This window comes from Lepisosteus platostomus, chromosome 18 (genome assembly GCF_059453375.1).
Source record: "Lepisosteus platostomus isolate fLepPlt1 chromosome 18, fLepPlt1.hap1, whole genome shotgun sequence".
Classification (NCBI taxonomy): domain Eukaryota; kingdom Metazoa; phylum Chordata; class Actinopteri; order Semionotiformes; family Lepisosteidae; genus Lepisosteus; species Lepisosteus platostomus.
Window position 1 is genome coordinate 15,730,313 of NC_142628.1, and position 18,871 is coordinate 15,749,183.

The window sequence follows — 18,871 nt, forward strand, 5'->3', positions numbered from 1 at the left end:
CAGTGTGTGTAGTGACCCTTCAGAGAGAGATCTGCGGGGTCTGTCAGCACTAACTGGACAGTGTGTGTAGTGACCCTTCAGAGAGAGATCTGCGGGGTCCGTCAGCACTAACTGGACAGTGTGTGTAGTGACCCTTCAGAGAGAGATCTGCGGGGTCCGTCAGCACTAACTGGACAGTGTGTGTAGTGACCCTTCAGAGAGAGATCTGCGGGGTCTGTCAGCACTAACTGGACAGTGTGTGTAGTGACCCTTCAGAGAGAGATCTGCAGGGTCTGTCAGCACTAACTGGACAGTGTGTGTAGTGACCCTTCAGAGAGAGATCTGCAGGGTCTGTCAGCACTAACTGGACAGTGTGTGTAGTGACCCTTCAGAGAGAGATCTGCAGGGTCTGTCAGCACTAACTGGACAGTGTGTGTAGTGACCCCTTCAGAGAGAGATCTGCAGGGTCTGTCAGCACTAACTGGACAGTGTGTGTAGTGACCCTTCAGAGAGAGATCTGCAGGGTCTGTCAGCACTAACTGGACAGTGTGTGTAGTGACCCTTCAGAGAGAGATCTGCAGGGTCTGTCAGCACTAACTGGACAGTGTGTGTAGTGACCCTTCAGAGAGAGAGCTGGGGGGGTCTGTCAGCACTAACTGGACAGTGTGTGTAGTGACCCCTTCAGAGAGAGATCTGCAGGGTCTGTCAGCACTAACTGGACAGTGCGTGTCCCGCTGACCACGGAGGCCAGGGAGTAACGCACATCCCACCACCTAGAAGAACATGACGACGACCCACAAAGCCAAAATAACAACATCAGCATCCCTTTGAACTGCGCTCTGCAAAGACGGGGGCAATGGGGTGACATCACACAGGCAGACCAGCAGCCCTTAGAAAGGGATCGCAGGTATTGTCTCGCCCCTCTGATTACTCTACACCTCACCCCTCCCCCTTCCTTCCACCCACTCTCCCTCTCCAGCCCACTGTCACCCATTTCCATTACAAAAGCACTCGGAATATCAATGCAGTCTTTAATTACAGCAGCCCGTGTTTTTAAATACTGTGAAGTGCAGAGGCACACGGGGCCGAAGCAGCTTGCAGAAACACTGTACACTTGCTCTCTCTCTCTCTGCCTCAACTCCCTCTGCTGTCAGGGCTGCTGCTCTCTCACCTTTGCACACTCCAACCCACAAGACCCAGGGCAGCTAACCTGCAGCAGAAATAAGATAAGATCACTTAATTTCTTGCATTAGGAATTTGTCTTTTCACATACAATACCCCTGCTTGGGAAGGAACGCAGCCGAAAGAACTGGACAACGAACTGAAGGACCTCAACTGGATGGCCGTACACAAGAGACTGGCTACCAGAGAGGTCCTCTACAGACACTCGATCTCCAGGAATCCGCATTGCCCCCGGGACACGTGTTTCGTCGAGGAGACTCAGGAGCACGTGTTCTGGAGCTGCCCCTTCGCCAAGACGGTGTGGGGCAGAATGGACAACACCATGCAACTCCTGGGGACAGGTGCGGTGCTCAGTTACCAGTACATTCTGCTGGGGCTGGCACCTACCGGATTGGACAAGGGGACGCAGTTCCTGATGTGGCTGCTGCTGTCCCTCACTAAAAAAGGCCTGTGGGACGCGAGGAACAATCTCATCCGGCACAACAACAAGTGGGGAGCGAGGGAGCTGGAGGAGAGGATCCTGGCGGACCTGGCAGGGGAGCACTGGAAAGGACTATGGACCCTGTACAGGGATTAATGGTTAACAGCAAGTGGTAGGGTTTGGAGGGACTCTCATAATAGCGCAAATCCGCCCACACTTGCAATGATTGATAACGGACAATCACCGCCGTTCCGCCGTTGTTTTTACTACATGGAGTGTTAATGTGTGAGATGTTTCCTTTTGAGATGTTTTTTTTTTCCGGAATAAAGTATATTTTATAAGAAAAAAAAAACCCTGCTTGCTCTCCATGAGACACACAGACAGGGAGAGAAGCTGGGGGTCAGAGCGCAGGGTCAGCCATTTATACGGCACCCCTGGAGCAGTTGGGGTGAAGGGCCTTGCTCAGGGGCCCAGCGGAGTAGGATTCCTCTGCCGGCTGCGGGATTTGAACCGGCAACCTTCCAGCCACAGGCGCAGGTCCTGAGCCACAGAGACACCACTCCGCCCAGGAAATGACCAGGAACATCAGACTCGTTCCGTCACACTTTGCTGCAACACCACCGGCGATAAGTCCCACCATACAGCAGCCGGGGAGGGCACAGAGCACACAACCCCTTCCTGCTGAACAATCCAAAGTAATTGTTTTAACATGGAAGCAGTATAAAAATATCATGACAAGACCATGGCCTGAATACAGCAGCTCCGAGACAAGCAAAGTTAAAAACAGACAAATAGATACATTTCAACACAGCTGCCTCATCTTAATAAGAATAACTCCTGACACTTATATAGCGCTTTTCTGGCCCCTCCACTCAGAGCTCTTTACAGGTCATGGGGATCCCCTCCACCACCACCAGTGTACAGCTGGTGATGAAGCCAGTTCAGAGAGGTGTTATGAGGTGTTACTAGGTGTTATGAAAGCCATTTTGTTTTTTTGTCTCGCTCTGGGAGCTGCGCCTGCAGGCTGCTGCTGACCTGCCTGGCTCGGCCGAGCGCCACCCCCCTGTGGCTGGAGAGGGTACGGCAGCAGGAGTCCGTGCGCCAGAGCCTCTGCTTCATCATGTGCAGCTCCACCAACGGTACGGCGCCCCTCTCCTTCCTTTCATTTACACAGCGCTATTCTGGACACCCCACTCAGAGCTCTGTACAGGTCATGGGGATCCCCTCCACTCCCACCAGTGTGCAGCCCCACCTGGATGATGCTCCAGTCCTCTCACACACACCAGCTCTCAGTGGGGAGGAGAGCAGAGTGATGAAGCCAGTTCAGAGAGGGGGGTTATTAGGAGGCCATGACTGGTAAAGGCCAGGGGGAAATGTGACCAGGACACTGGGGTAACACCCCTACTCTTCTAGAGAGACGCCCTGGGATTGTTAATGACCACAGAGTCAGGACCTCAGTTTTATGTCTTATCTGAAGAACGGGGCCTTTTTACAGTACAGTGTCCCCGTCACTATACTGGGGCATTAGGACCCACACAGACCGCAGGGTGAGCGCCCCCTACTGGCCCCACTAACACCTCTTCCAGCAGCAGCCTCAGCTTTCCCAGGAGTCTCCCATCCAAGTACTGGCCAGGCTCACACTGCTGAGCTCCAGTAGGGCTGCCAGCTAGGAGCTGCAGGGTGAATTGACTGCTAGCTTCTTCACTTGGGGAGAAGACAATTATCCTAAAAAAACCCACGAGAGCTTTGAATACTATTTTCATTTCATTTTGAATTTCCTTCAAGGGGCTTCCCATCACTGTGGACTCAAGAATCCTTCCCTGGACCACTGAAGTAAAAACGAAGAGCTCGGCTTTATTAACGAAGGAAAGGCGTCTGATTACAAACATGAGCAAGAGCATGAAATGGCACAACTGTACAGGAACAAACCGCAGTGTGAGAGACCAGGCTGAAGCACACAGGGCTCCCAGTCACAGCCTCAGAGCACAGCGAGGGGTACCCCTGTCACAGCCTCAGAGCACGGCAAGGGGTACCCCTGTCAGAACCTCAGAGCACAGCGAGGGGTACCCCTGTCAGAACCTCAGCGAGGGGTACCCCTGTCAGAGCATCAGAGTACAGTGAGGGGTCCCCCTGTCACAGCCTCAGAGCACAGTGAGGGGTCCCCCAGTCACAGCCTCAGAGCACAGCGAGGGGTACCCCTGTCACAGCCTCAGAGCACAGCGAGGGGTACCCCTATCAGAACCTCAGCAAGGGGTACCCCTGTCAGAGCATCAGAGCACAGTGAGGGGTCCCCCTGTGAGAGCCTCAGCAAGGGGTACCCCTGTGAGAGCCTCAGAGCACAGTGAGGGGTCCCCCTGTGAGAGCCTCAGCGAGGAGTCACCCCCAGTACATGAGGGGTGGGGGTTCCCCTGCAGAAGCAGCTGAAGAAGATGATTCGCTCCCCCGTCTCTGAAGTAGCTTCCGGATAGAGAACGGATTTCATGGGAGCGTCAGGGCTGCACTGCCATCTCGGGATCCCTGGCTTTCTGATGCTATTTGTTCCGTTAACCGGATCAGCGGCTCCCAGCGACTAGCCCCACTCAGTCCTGCCTGGCCCGGCCCGGCCCGGCCCGGGTCAGTCAGAGCTTGAGGCAGGGGAACTCCTCTCGCAGAGCGCCTGCCAGCCGCCCCTCCACCTGGGAGAGCACGGCCACGAAGAGCCGCACCTGAGGGGGAGACAGGGACGGATGTCACGCGGGACACACACACCGGGGCCAGACACAGACGCGCACAGACCCACAGACACCACTCCAGCAGCCTGGCGCACAGACACACACAGACACCACTCCAGCAGCCTGACACACAGACACACACAGACACACCACTCCAGCAGCCTGGCACACAGACACCACTCCAGCAGCCTGGCGCACAGACACACACAGACACCACTCCAGCAGCCTGACGCACAGACACACACAGACACACACAGACACACACAGACACACACAGACACACACAGACACCACTCCAGCAGCCTGACACACAGACACACACAGACACCACTCCAGCAGCCTGACGCACAGACACACACAGACACACCACTCCAGCAGCCTGGCACACAGACACACACAGACACACCACTCCAGCAGCCTGGCACACAGACACACACAGACACACCACTCCAGCAGCCTGGCACACAGACACACACAGACACACCACTCCAGCAGCCTGGCACACAGACACACACAGACACACCACTCCAGCAGCCTGGCACACAGACACACACAGACACACCACTCCAGCAGCCTGGCACACAGACACACACAGACACCACTCCAGCAGCCTGACGCACAGACACGCACAGACACCACTCCAGCAGCCTGACACACAGACACACACAGACACCACTCCAGCAGCCTGACGCACAGACACACACAGACACACCACTCCAGCAGCCTGGCACACAGACACACACAGACACACCACTCCAGCAGCCTGGCACACAGACACACACAGACACCACTCCAGCAGCCTGACACACAGACACACACAGACACACCACTCCAGCAGCCTGACGCACAGACACACACAGACACACACAGACACACACAGACACACACAGACACACACAGACACACCACTCCAGCAGCCTGACACACACAGACACACCACTCCAGCAGCCTGGCGCACACAGACACACCACTCCAGCAGCCTGGCGCATAGACACACACAGACACCACTCCAGCAGCCTGACACACAGACACACACAGACACGCACAGACACCACTCCAGCAGCCTGGCGCACAGACACACACAGACACACACAGACACACCACTCCAGCAGCCTGACGCACAGACACACACAGACACACACAGACACACCACTCCAGCAGCCTGACACACACAGACACACACAGACACACCACTCCAGCAGCCTGACGCACAGACACACACAGACACACCACTCCAGCAGCCTGACGCACAGACACCACTCCAGCAGCCTGACACACAGACACACACAGACACCACTCCAGCAGCCTGGCGCACAGACACACACAGACACACACAGACACACCACTCCAGCAGCCTGGCGCACAGACACACACAGACACCACTCCAGCAGCCTGACACACAGACACACACAGACACCACTCCAGCAGCCTGACACACAGACACACACAGACACCACTCCAGCAGCCTGACGCACAGACACGCACAGACACGCACAGACACCACTCCAGCAGCCTGACGCACAGACACACACAGACACCACTCCAGCAGCCTGACACACACAGACACGCACAGACACGCACAGACACCACTCCAGCAGCCTGACACACACAGACACGCACAGATACGCACAGACACCACTCCAGCAGCCTGACGCACAGACACACACAGACACGCACAGACACCACTCCAGCAGCCTGACGCACAGACACGCACAGACACCACTCCAGCAGCCTGGCACACAGACACACCACTCCAGCAGCCTGGCGCACAGACACACCACTCCAGCAGCCTGGCGCACAGACACACCACTCCAGCAGCCTGGCGCACAGACACACACAGACACACCACTCCAGCAGCCTGGCACAGACACACACAGACACACCACTCCAGCAGCCTGGCACAGACACACACAGACACACCACTCCAGCAGCCTGGCACACAGATACACACAGACACACCACTCCAGCAGCCTGGCACACAGATACACACAGACACACCACTCCAGCAGCCTGGCACACAGATACACACAGACACACCACTCCAGCAGCCTGGCACACAGATACACACAGACACACCACTCCAGCAGCCTGACACACAGACACACCACTCCAGCAGCCTGACGCACAGACACACACAGACACACCACTCCAGCAGCCTGACGCACAGATACACACAGACACACCACTCCAGCAGCCTGACACACAGATACACACAGACACACCACTCCAGCAGCCTGACACACAGATACACACAGACACACCACTCCAGCAGCCTGACACACAGATACACACAGACACACCACTCCAGCAGCCTGACACACAGATACACACAGACACACCACTCCAGCAGCCTGACACACAGATACACACAGACACACCACTCCAGCAGCCTGACACACAGATACACACAGACACCACTCCAGCAGCCTGACGCAGACGCACAGACATGCTGTGTGGTGTAGGGCAGAGGGACGGACAGTGGGGGGCGCTCTCACCGCGGTGCAGTGCTGGGGCAGGAGGCTCCGCGCTGCGGTGAGACAGCTCTGCTCCGTCAGCGCTCCGGTCCGGACCAGCTCCGACACCGCCTCCTGCAGCAGGAAACAGCACCGGCAGTCAGGACCCACCCTGGACCTGCACCCTGCTCCCCCCTAACCCCCCCGCTCCCTCGAACCCCTCCACCTGTCACACCACTGCCCCCCCGCTCTGAAGAAAATTCAGCGGTGTCCCGGGACACAAACATGAAACAGCGGAGAAGAGGGAAGAAGATAAACACAGTTCCATCCAGGGGAGAAAGAGCCTATCCTCCAGGGATCATCCACAGCTGTGCGGCTCTTCAGACACCTCCAAACCCAGCTCTCGTGTCTGCCGAGCCTAGAGCAGGGCCCCTCTCTCTCGAACCCCGTCCGGGCCTTGCCTGAGGAAGGCCAGCCAGCAGGCCGGACAGGAGCTCGGCCGCGGTCTCCTTCAGGATCTGCAGGTGCACGTCCTGGTCCTCCGCCGCCCCCTGCTGGCACTCCTGCTGGTACTGCAGCACGCGGGTCAGACTCCCCACCAGCGGCAGGTCTGCGGCACACAACACACCATGACTCTCGGCCCTGGGCCCTGAGCCGTGTCCGCTGCAGGCGGGTCAGAACCTGCAGCACACCCTGATAACGCACTGCCCCGAGTCCCAACGAAACCAAACACACACTGAACATCTCAACAAACTGAGCATCTTCCTCCTCCTCTTCCTCTCCAACAGCACAGCCCCCCTCCTCTTCCTCCCCAAAAGCACAGCCCCCTTCCTCCTCCTCCTCTTCTCCAACAGCACAGCCCCCCTCCTCTTCCTCCACGACAGCACAGCCTGACCTTCCTCCTCTTCCTCCCAACAGCCCCACTCTCCTCCTCCTCTTCCTCCCAACAGCCCCCCCCTCCTCCTCAGCCCGGCTCTCCCGTCTCTCTCCAGCCCCATCCTCCTGCTCCTCCTTTCTCTCTCCAGCCCCACCCTCCTCCTCTTCTTCCTCCCAACAGCCCCCCCCTCCTCCTCAGCCCGGCTCTCCCGTCTCTCTCCAGCCCCATCCTCCTGCTCCTCCTTTCTCTCTCCAGCCCCATCCTCCTGCACCTTCTTTCTCTCTCCAGCCCTACCCTCCTCTTCCTCCTCCTCTCAGCCCTCTCCAGCCCCCCCTCCTCCTCTTCCTCCCGACAGCCCCACCCTCCTCCTCCTCCTAGCCCTCTCCCCCATCTCTCCAGCCCCACCCTCCTCCTCCCAGCCCTCTCCCCCCCTCCCAGCCCTCTCCCCCCCTCCTCTCTCCAGCCCCACCCTCCTCCTCCCCCCCTGTCTCTCTCCAGCCCCCCCCTCCGTGCGCGGGCCTCACTCCGGTCCGGACAGCAGCACTCCGGGCGACCCTGCAGGTCGAACAGGGCCCCCAGCACCGCCAGGACGGGCGCCAGCAGGGTCTTCTGCTCCTGCAGGGTGACAGCGGGGTCGTCGGGCTGGCAGAGGTCACTGCACACGACATCGCTCAGCAGGGCCCAGAGCTCCTCGGCCACCTGCTCGGGCTCCACTGGAGACGGGAGAGACAGGAGAGACGGGGGAGCAGGGAAGAGGAGGCACAGCACGGGAAGAATGAGCCTCACAGCCGCTGTCTGGGATGGACGAGTGGGAATATCTGCACAGGCAGTGTCCAGACAGTGTGGGATAATTGGGAATCTCGGGATAGGCAGCGTCCGGACAGTCCTGGATAAATAAGTGTACACAGAAGGGCAGCTGGAAGCAGGGGGAGTCAGGCCTGTGTCTCACCTAGAGCCTGGATGCCCGTGTCCACTGTGGTGAGGAGCTGCAGGGCGTGAATGTACACCTCCAGACCCTCAGGGCTCTCCGACCTGCAAAGCACCGGAAACACGACAGGGAAAGAGCTCAGACTCCTGACTCCAGCCGCAGCACCGGGAAAACGACAAGGAAAGAGCTCAGACTCCAGCTGCAGCACCGGGAACAGGACAGGGAAAGAGCTCAGACTCCTGACTCCAGCTGCAGCACCGGGAACAGGACAGGGAAAGAGCTCAGACTCCAGCTGCAGCACCGGGAACACGACAGGGAAAGAGCTCAGACTTCCCTCCAGCTGCCTGACTCTCCAGGCACTTCCAGTCCTCACCAGCAAGAGGCGCCGGTCTGTTTCCCAGTGCGCACGGGTGAATACAATACTGACTGAAAAGGACTGGAGTACCAAGACGCTCGCAGAACCAGGAGGACCCAGGCTGGGATCAACACACACATTGGTCAGGGCCGCGCTGTCACCTGAGCTGCTTGGCAGCCTCCAGCAGGCAGGGGGCGATGTGCAGGGGGCCCTCCCCGTCCTTGGTGCTGGGCTGGGCCTGCGGTGTGATCCAGCTCCTCATCAGCTCCTCGTCCAGGTCGAACAGCTTGTCCACCAGCTCGCCCACCTTCAGCAGCAGATCGACTGTGCAGGACGGAGCACAGACATGCCAGGTAAGGCTTGGGACACCCTAGCGTGGAGGCACAAGGATGGACAGAGAGACCGCCAGGCAGACTGAGAGATGGACAATGACGGATAAACGCACAGAAAAGCTGACAGATCCGCAGCTCAGAAGGGTGATATGGCCAGCACCCTGCAGCTCCCAGCTGGCAGCCCCACTGGAGCTCAGCAGTGTGAGCCTGGTCAGTACCTGGATGGGAGACTCCTGGGAAAGCTGAGGCTGCTGCTGGAAGAGGTGTTAGTGGGGCCAGTAGGGGGCGCTCACCCTGCGGTCTGTCTGGGTCCTAATGCACCAGTATAATGATGGGGACACTATACTGTAACAAGGCGCCGTCCTTCAGATAAGACATAAAACTGAGGTCCTGACTCTCTGTGGTCATTAACAATCCCAGGGCGTCTCTCTAGAAGAGTAGGGGTGTTACCCCAGTGTCCTGGCCACATTTCCCCCTGGCCATCAACAATCATGGCCTCCTAATAACCCCCCTCTCTGAACTGGTTCATCACTCTGCTCTCCTCCCCACTGAGAGCTGGTGTGTGTGAGAGGACTGGAGCATCATCCAGGTGGGGCTGCACACTGGTGGGGGGGGGGGATCCCCATGACCTGTAAAGAGCTCTGAGTGGAGGGGCCAGAATAGCGCTGTGTAACTGTAAGGAATGAATGAAAGGAAGGAGAGGGGCGCCGTACCGTTGGTGGAGCTGCACATGATGAAGCAGAGGCTCTGGCGCACGGACTCCTGCTGCCGTACCCTCTCCAGCCACAGGGGGGCGGCGCTCGGCCGAGCGAGGCAGGTCAGCAGCAGCCTGCAGGCGCAGCAGACCGGCGTCAGGCACAGCTCCCAGAGCGAGACATGAACTAGCAAACACTGGGCTGTGCCTCGACCCGACGGACAGAAGTAAAAAAAACAAAAAAAAACAAACGGCTTTCATAACACCCCCCTCCATCATCGCCCCCGGTCCCGCAGGCTCCCTCCTCACCTGCTCGTCTCCAGCAGGGTCGGGGGGTCGCCATCGGACAGCAGCAGCAACAGCACCACCCTGTGGACAGCACGGAGAACAGCAGGTGAGCGGGCCATGACACTGCTGGGCCTGGGGGGAGGGGGCCGGCCATTCTCCCACACACAGAGGAGTCTGGGGGGGGGGGGGGTAATCAGAAAAGTGGGGCACCCCCACCTCCGTGTGGACATTTGTTTTCGAAGTCTGGAGCCGGGGGAGGTGGGTCGTTCGGGATAACCTGGATTCTGGGATGCGGAGCCGCCCTCTTCGCTTACGATAGCCTGGGAAAGGAACTCGGAGCCCAGGAGGACTGACCCTCTCCCCCCCCCCCCTCCCGGCTCACCCCAGGTCCTCGTTCTCGCTGATGGAGCGGCAGGCGTCGGGGAAGCAGGCCATGTTTCCCAGGATTCCCACGCAGATCTCCTGCAAGAGGAGGCGTCTCAAACACCAGGCAGCATGGCCAGCCCGGGGGGGGGTACACCCTGACCCCCCCCCGCCCCCCGCCGAGGAAGACCGAGCTCTCCCACTCCCCAGGGACAACCCCGACACCCTGACCTGCGGCTCCGCCCCGCCGGCCGCGACTCCTGGGACTCACCGTGAGGCGGGGGCTCCCGGACTTCGCGATCGCCCCCAGCAGGATGTCCGCGGCCTTGAACTCCTGGAGGAAGCGGGCCACGTCCTGCGTGCAGACACGGGCAGAGCCGCGGGGTGAGCCGGGCGCCGCCAGCCGGTGCGATCCGCCGGTGCGCGCGCCCGCCCGCCCGCCCTCACCTGGTCCGCGGCCATGTCCCAGACCTTACAGAGCTGCTCCTCGTCCTCCTCGCCCAGCTCCTCCCGCGCCTCCGGGTCTCCGGCCCCCTGCTCCGCGGCCACCTGGGCGGGAGGGACAGCGGGGCGTCAATCCGGGGTCAGGGTGTACCCCCTGCCAGCCTGCCTCTCCGCCCCTGGAGACCGCCCCTGCACCGCGCCCCGCTCACAGCTCCGGCTTCCTCGTCCGTGCGGCGGCGTGTGGCCCCGGACCTCCCGCTGGGCACCGCGGCCCCTGTCCAGCTCGGCCTGCCTGACGCTGACCCAAGCGCCCCCCCTCCTGGACACACGCGGCTCTGCGGCCTCAGCTTCCTCGCCGCTCCATCAGCCGAGGAGCAGAAACAGCTGTGGGGCCGCGGGGACCCCCGGACTGGACTGGACTGGGCCGTGACTGGCGACCGGTGCCCCAGAAACAGCCGCAGGGGTCACAGGGTGGGCAAGAGACTACAAACCCAAGAGTGCCCTCAAGGCAGACTAGAAACAGGGAGAATTCCCCAATATCCCTGCTCTTGACCGGTATTTGTCACCACTGTAATGACCGCTGCCCAGTCCTCCCTCCACTCGCCGAGCCCTGAGCAGGGACTGCAGTACCTGCACCAGCCTGGTGAGGGCGCCGAAGAGCCAGTGCTTGCTGTAGACAGTGTTGCCGATGGCGTCCCCTTCTGGCCCCCCTTCCTCCTCCTCATCCTCCTCTTCCTCTGCGTCGTAGCCCGGGGGCGGCGAGGGGTTGCGGGCCGGGTCCGAGTCCGGGCAGGGGGGGGCGCTGCCTCCGTCGTCCTCGCTGTCTCCACCGCGCTCTGCCACAGAGGAAGAGTCAGACCAGGCGGGAGGGGGTGTCCGCACTGCTCCAGTCCTGGGGTCCTGCCCTGGTCTCAGTGACCTCACTGACCTGGTCATCAACTCATTTCAAGAGACTTTATTAGCACGGCCCATTAATTTCAGTGCTGCCAAAGCCTATACAATTAACACAACATCTACAGTCATTTACAATACAGACACATCATAATACAGGTACATACAAACATATGGAGCATTATTGAGAGACAGGCTCACTGTTCCTCAGGCTGGGACAGGAGATCACACACTGTATTATTATTATTGAGAGACAGGCTCACTGTTCCTCAGGCTGGGACAGGAGATCACACACTGTATTATTATTATTGAGAGACAGGCTCACTGTTCCTCAGGCTGGGACAGGAGATCACACACTGTATTATTATTATTGAGAGACAGGCTCACTGTCTGTTCCTCAGGCTGGGACAGGAGATCACACACTGTATTATTATTATTGAGAGACGGGCTCACTGTCTGTTCCTCAGGCTGGGACAGGAGATCACACACTGTATTATTATTATTGAGAGACAGGCTCACTGTCTGTTCCTCAGGCTGGGACAGGAGATCACACACTGTATTATTATTATTATTGAGAGACAGGCTCACTGTTCCTCAGGCTGGGACAGGAGATCACACACTGTATTATTATTATTGAGAGACAGGCTCACTGTCTGTTCCTCAGGCTGGGACAGGAGATCACACACTGTATTATTATTATTGAGAGACAGGCTCACTGTCTGTTCCTCAGGCTGGAACAGGAGATCACACACTGTATTATTATTATTGAGAGACAGGCTCACTGTTCCTCAGGCTGGGACAGGAGATCACACACTGTATTATTATTATTGAGAGACAGGCTCACTGTTCCTCAGGCTGGGACAGGAGATCACACACTGTATTATTATTATTGAGAGACAGGCTCACTGTTCCTCAGGCTGGGACAGGAGATCACACACTGTATTATTATTATTGAGAGACAGGCTCACTGTCTGTTCCTCAGGCTGTGACAGGAGATCACACACTGTATTATTATTATTGAGAGACAGGCTCACTGTCTGTTCCTCAGGCTGGGACAGGAGATCACACACTGTATTATTATTATTATTGAGAGACAGGCTCACTGTTCCTCAGGCTGGGACAGGAGATCACACACTGTATTATTATTATTCAGAGACAGGCTCACTGTCTGTTCCTCAGGCTGGGACAGGAGATCACACACTGTATTATTATTATTGAGAGACAGGCTCACTGTCTGTTCCTCAGGCTGGAACAGGAGATCACACACTGTATTATTATTATTGAGAGACAGGCTCACTGTCTGTTCCTCAGGCTGGGACAGGAGATCACACACTGTATTATTATTATTGAGAGACAGGCTCACTGTTCTCAGGCTGTAATGGGAGATCATGTACTAGGCTGCCAGTTCAACTGAAATCCTTCCTCTCCCAGTAGGATTGGGAGCTGTTCCGATTCTAGCAGGTGTGGGAACTCTGGGATTAGATTTGTAAATTTGGGGAAGAATGTTTCTCTAATCCCAGAACATCTGTCACAGTGCAGTAGGAAGTGCACCTCTGTCTCTGTTTCTCCTTGCTGGCAGTGGGAGCACAGCCTGTCCTCTCTGGGCAGTCAGGTCTGCCTGTGTCCAGTCTCTATGTCTAGGCTGTGGTCACTGAGCCTGTTCTCTCTGGACAGCCAGGTCTGCCTGTGTCCAGTCTCTCTGGCCAGGCTGTGGTCACTGAGCCTGTTCTCTCTGGACAGCCAGGTCGGCCTGTGTCCAGTCTCTATGGCCAGGCTGTGGTCACTGAGCCTGTCCGTCTGTGTCCAGTCTCTATGGCCAAGCTGTGGTCACTGAGCCTGTTCTCTCTGGACAGCCAGGTCTGCCTGTGTCCAGTCTCTCTGGCCAGGCTGTGGTCACTGAGCCTGTTCTCTCTGGACAGCCAGGTCTGCCTGTGTCCAGTCTCTCTGGCCAGGCTGTGGTCACTGAGCCTGTCCTCTCTGGACAGCCAGGTCTGCCTGTGTCCAGTCTCTCTGGCCAGGCTGTGGTCACTGAGCCTGTCCTCTCTGGACAGCCAGGTCTGCCTGTGTCCAGTCTCTCTGGCCAGGCTGTGGTGAGTGAGCCTGTGCTCCGTCAGGGCCGGTTTCCTCAGCCTCAGAGACGCAGAGAAGCCCTGCTGGACTGGAGCCGTGCCCCTGCGCTGCACAGAGGAGCGGTACAGGAGTCTCCACCCCCCTCACAGTGCTGAATAACTCGCCACACAGACACGGTCTAAACTGGACATCTTCAACCGCAGCCCGAAGGCTCAACCTGAGCTCTTCGCAGGCCAAAATAAATCACGAGTCAGCAGACGAAAAGGTGGGCGCTGTGCGGCGGCCCCATTCGCGCCCATGAAGCCGAACTGAAGCCGAGCTGCGAGCCCGGGTCCGAGCCGAAGCGGTCCGGGCTCGGGGACGGGCAGCTGCAGAGAGGGCGGGTCTGCAACAGAACCAGAGGCTCCCCGGCGTGCGAAATCACTCTGCCCTGACGAGCCGCCGACCGGCTCCGCAAAACACAGCTCAGATCACATCGCTTAAGACCAGCTCCGCCCTGCTGATGACCAGCAGCCGCTACGGGGGGCAAGGGAAAGACGCCCCCGTGAAAAGCAGCTACAATCCAGGGTAACAAGACGCATCCTGCCGGAAAATAAATAACCTCACATCTTTCCTTTCTGAAAGGCGTCCTCGCCTTTACAACAGTCTAAATCTCCCCATTCTTACCCATTAACATCGACCCGGTGGAAGAAGTGTAATATTGTCTCCTGCAAACTTCCTGTTGCCCGCGGAGACCTTTATCTGACGAGGTTTGTTTGTGTTGATGTGAAGTAATCCGCCAAAGACCTGCAGTTCTTTCAAATCTACCTCCTCAACCGCCTTTGTACGCATGCTCACAAGCCTACGGGTCCCGAGAGCGGCCAGCCCGTTCGTCAACACAGCCCCGCCTAGCGGTCACAGGGAGACATGACCGAGGCTTGACGCGTCACTCGGGTTATTGCGTTCATAGGTCATGAATACGTCAGGAAGGGGAAAAGGTTTATTCCACGCTGAAAGGAAAAGGAGAGACACAACGTCCCGGCACTCCTGGAGAAGGCTCTACAGCGGAAACTATGACTCTTCTTTTTTCCTTCGTAGCCTACGCATACAGACGCAGCTACCTACTCAAACTTCACTAATAAATCATCCTTTTGTTGGCTATATATACAGTGCCACGAAAAAGTATCTGCCCCCTTACTGATTTCCTCTATTATTGCAACACTGAATGTTTTCAGGTCCTCAACCAAAATGTAATATTAGATAAAGGGAACATAAGTGAACAAATACATTTTTTTGTTGTTGCTTATTTCATTTAATAAACAAAGTTATCCAGCACCATCTGGCACTGTGTGAACAAGTAATTGCCCCCTGGTTAAATCGACCCGATTAAAGGGAGAATTTAGAGTAATCTGATTGAACACAGCCAGGCTTGATTACAGCCAGCCCTGCTCAATATAAACCTCTCTTAGGTTGACCCTTACTGTCAGAGTCAAGGTGCCAGCACCAAGATTCAACAAGCACGTTCTACTACGATTAAAGGAAATTCCTGAAGTGATCAGAAAAAAGTTGTTGATGTCTCTCAGTGTGGAGAGGGTTACAAAGCCATTTCTAAGGCTCTGGGACTCCACCGAACCACACAGTGAGAGCCATCATCTCCAAATGGAGAACACCTGGATCAGTAGTGAGTCTTCCCAGGAGTGGCCAACCTGCCAAAATTTCTCCCAGGGTGAGGCGTAAAATCATCCAGGAAGTCACAAAGGATCCTCAAAAAGCCTCCAAAGAACTGCAGGCTTCTCTTGCCTCAGCTAAGGGCAGTGTTCGTGACTCCACAGTCAGAAAGAGACTGGGCAAGAATGGGCTTCATGGGAGAGGAGCCACTGCTCACCAAGAACATACACGCTCGTCTCTCCTCGGCCAAGAAGCACCTGCACGATCCCCAAGCCTTTTGGGAGGACGTTCTACGGACAAATGAGTCAAAAGTGTACCCTAAACCACTCCAACCACTCTGTGTGTAAAAACCATTTCCAAAGCTCCGGCCCAGATGAGCCCCCCCTTGAGTTTCCAGCTGTGGCTCTGAGTCCTTGAGTTGCTTCTGAACGTGCTGTGCCGATTTGCTGTTGACATAATCCATACCTCCCCGGACAAAGACCTGTTTGCTCTAGACTGCACAATTCAGCTCATTTGACCTGTCCATAGAGGACATACAAACAATCCACCGAGCCCAGGACTTCCCTGAACACTCAAACTACAACCTTGCAATAATCTCATCCACACACAGTAAAATCGACATTTAGACCCAGATCCTTCCCATGCACAGCTCTTTCTGCACTCACGCAGTATGTGTCCATACGGATTGTGTGTGTTCCTGCTGCCAGAGTGCGTCAGTTCACACTTCTCACAGTCAAACTCCATTGAACTAGTGTCTGCCCAGGCTGCGACTCTCTTCAGGACTCTGTACTTTGCTGCTGCTGCTGTGTCAGGCTGGCTCGGTGTTGCTTGTTTAGGGAGATGAGGGTGGCCGCTGAGACTCGGTGAACTACAGGATCTTCCCCAGGAAGCAGCTGTGAGATGGGTACAGTGAATCCCGCACTCTTGTGTTAAAAACCCCCCATGAAATAACATCTTGCTAGGCAGCTCGACGTCTGGGAAATTCCTCAGAGGGACACTTACAGGAATACCTTGGCTCTCCACTGCCCTGCAGCACCCTGAGCCCAGCCAGACACACACGCCCTCCCCTGGCTCAGCTCCCACCCTGAGTGTTCAAGCGCAGCAGGCTGGACACAGGCTGCACGTGGCTGTGGGCTGCAGGCCAGCTCCCTGGTCAAGCGTTACTCAAAACGCAAACACGCTTGTGTCATTCCTGCCTTTGGACTGCCCAGCTCTGTTTGCCCTGCCAGGCTGTCCTTGGTTCTTCATGCAAAACACAGGATTTTCAGTAAAAGGCACCTCTGGCTGGCAGCAGGACACTGGGAAGGCACGACGATAAGGTTTTCCTATTCCAGTTAGCCGGCTCCTGGGGGTTGTGAAATTCTGGATTTTCTGAAGTGTCAGATTCCCCAGTTTGGCTGGACAGGGCCGGCCTGCGGGTCTGGACTGGAACCTCTGCAGGCAGCTCTATATAAAGGAGCCTGCAGCTGCAGGGAGAGCAGACGGCTGAGCTACCCTGAGCTACTCTGAGGCTCCTGACTGAGACTGCGTGCCTGAGAGCGGTGAGCATGGACTACTTCTCCCATCCCTCTCTTCTCCATCACGCTTTCTCCTCATCCCTCTCTCCCTCACTCGTCCTCTCCAAGCCTGTCCGATCCGCCGGGATACAGGCATTCTTGTGGCGTTGAGACGTGGGGATTCTGCTCTGCTTTTAAAAAAAGGCAGAGCAGAGCAGTGGCTCTGTGGCTCAGGACCTGCGCCTGTGGCTGGAAGGTTGCTGGTTCAAATCCTGCAGCCGGCAGAGGAATCCTACTCCGTTGGGCCCCTGAGCGAGGCCCTTCACCCCAACTGCTCCAGGGTTGCTATACAATGGCTGACCCTGTGCTCTGACCCCCAGCTTCTCTCCCTGTCTGTGTGTCTCATGGAGAGCAAGCTGGGGTCTGTGAGGAGACAAATTCCTAATGCAAGAAATTCTATATGGCTAATTAAGTCATCTTATCTTTAACTAAGACACAGGCAAGGCTGAGAGCAGAAGAGGTTGAAATCATTCCACATTCTGAGCCTTCAACAGAAATGAGAATGCTGCGTAATTAGGGTTTGCACTCTTTGGGGTTTAGGGTACAGTGCTAATAGTTCATTACTGAGCTGTCGCTGGATCTAACACAAGAGGAAAGAATAGGCACCTTAAACAGAGTTGATCAGTACCCTCTCCAGCACGGCCGTGTCCTGACCCGTCTCCCTCTCCAGCTGCGACGATGAAGGTCTGTCTGGCGGTCCTGGTTCTGTGCTGGGCTGTGGGCGCCCAGGCCCAGTGGTACATGTTCCCTGTTGAGGCCGCTCGAGGTGAGTGTGTCCGCGTGTCCTAACGCTCAGGGCCTGTCTGCGCCACACGGCCGCCGTGAGCACACCCGCTGTCCCGGTCTCTCCCGCAGGGGCGGGGGACATGTGGTCCGCCTACGACGACATGCGAGAGGCCAACTGGAAGAATTCGGACAAGTACTTCCACGCGCGGGGCAACAGAGACGCCGCGAGCCGAGGTCCCGGGGGCAAGTGGGCAGCTGAGGTCATCAGGTACGCCTCTCTCTGAACTCCCAGACACACAGCCTGCCCCTCCGCTCTCTACACCTCTCCTCTCCACCCCTCTCCTCTCTACACCTGTCCCTCTCCTCTCACTCTCCACCCCTCTCCTCACTCTCCACCCCTCTCCTCTCTACACCTGTCCCTCTCCTCTCCTCACTCTCCACCCCTCTCCTCTCCACTCCTCACTCTCCACCCCTCTCCTCTCTACACCTGTCCCAACACCCTCTCCTCTCCCTCTCCACCCTCTCCCTCCTCTCACTCTCCACCCCTCTCCACCCTCTCCTCTCACTCTCCACCCTCTCCTCTCACTCTCCACCCCTCTCCTCTCCCTCTCCACACACACACACCCTGATGAATCGGGAGGACCAGGCCGGCCAGCACCACCCCCTGTCCTGTCTCTCCCTCAGCAATGCCAGGGAGTGGTGGCAGGGCAGTGCCAGCGGCCGAGGGCACGAGGACACCGAAGCCGACCAGGAGGCCAACCGCTGGGGGCGCGACGGGGGGGACCTCAGTAAATACAGACCCAAGGATCTCCCCGAGAAATACTGAGCCCCTTTCAGCACGCCGGCCAGCGATCACGGTGGGCTGCCGAAGCCCTGCTGCTCTGCTGGCTAGAAACCTGCCTCTGGAAGATGCTGTGAACACTGGTGGGGGGGGAGGGGATCCCCATGACCTTT

At 57.2% G+C, this 18,871-nt stretch overlaps 2 protein-coding genes across 4 annotated transcripts; one reads left to right on the plus strand and one right to left on the minus strand.

Moving 5' to 3' along the window:
• Positions 1-3,416: 3,416 nt before the first annotated feature.
• On the minus strand, positions 3,417-17,924 carry saal1 (serum amyloid A-like 1). Of its 3 annotated transcripts, none has more exons than XM_088611741.1 (13): positions 17,798-17,924; positions 11,658-11,863; positions 11,031-11,132; positions 10,855-10,938; positions 10,603-10,682; positions 10,242-10,301; positions 9,952-10,140; positions 9,068-9,230; positions 8,573-8,655; positions 8,148-8,336; positions 7,208-7,356; positions 6,789-6,881; positions 3,417-4,287 (listed from the first exon to the last, which is right to left on the minus strand). In XM_088611741.1, the coding sequence occupies exons 2-13, from the start codon at positions 11,750-11,752 to the stop codon at positions 4,201-4,203; spliced, it is 1,374 nt and encodes a 457-aa protein (XP_088467867.1). In that variant the 5' UTR covers positions 11,753-11,863; positions 17,798-17,924; the 3' UTR covers positions 3,417-4,200. The 3 variants fall into 3 exon arrangements, with proteins under 3 accessions (XP_088467867.1, XP_088467865.1, XP_088467864.1); XM_088611739.1 differs by lacking the exon at positions 17,798-17,924 and adding an exon at positions 14,655-14,833; XM_088611738.1 differs by lacking the exon at positions 17,798-17,924 and adding an exon at positions 14,655-14,832 and having other exon boundaries at positions 9,952-10,067.
• On the plus strand, positions 17,864-18,846 carry saa (serum amyloid A). The gene is made up of 3 exons (XM_088611742.1): positions 17,864-17,957; positions 18,047-18,185; positions 18,602-18,846. Exons 1-3 carry the CDS (start codon positions 17,870-17,872, stop codon positions 18,741-18,743), a joined length of 369 nt encoding a protein of 122 aa, XP_088467868.1. The 5' UTR covers positions 17,864-17,869; the 3' UTR covers positions 18,744-18,846.
• The last annotated feature ends 25 nt before the right edge of the window (positions 18,847-18,871 follow it).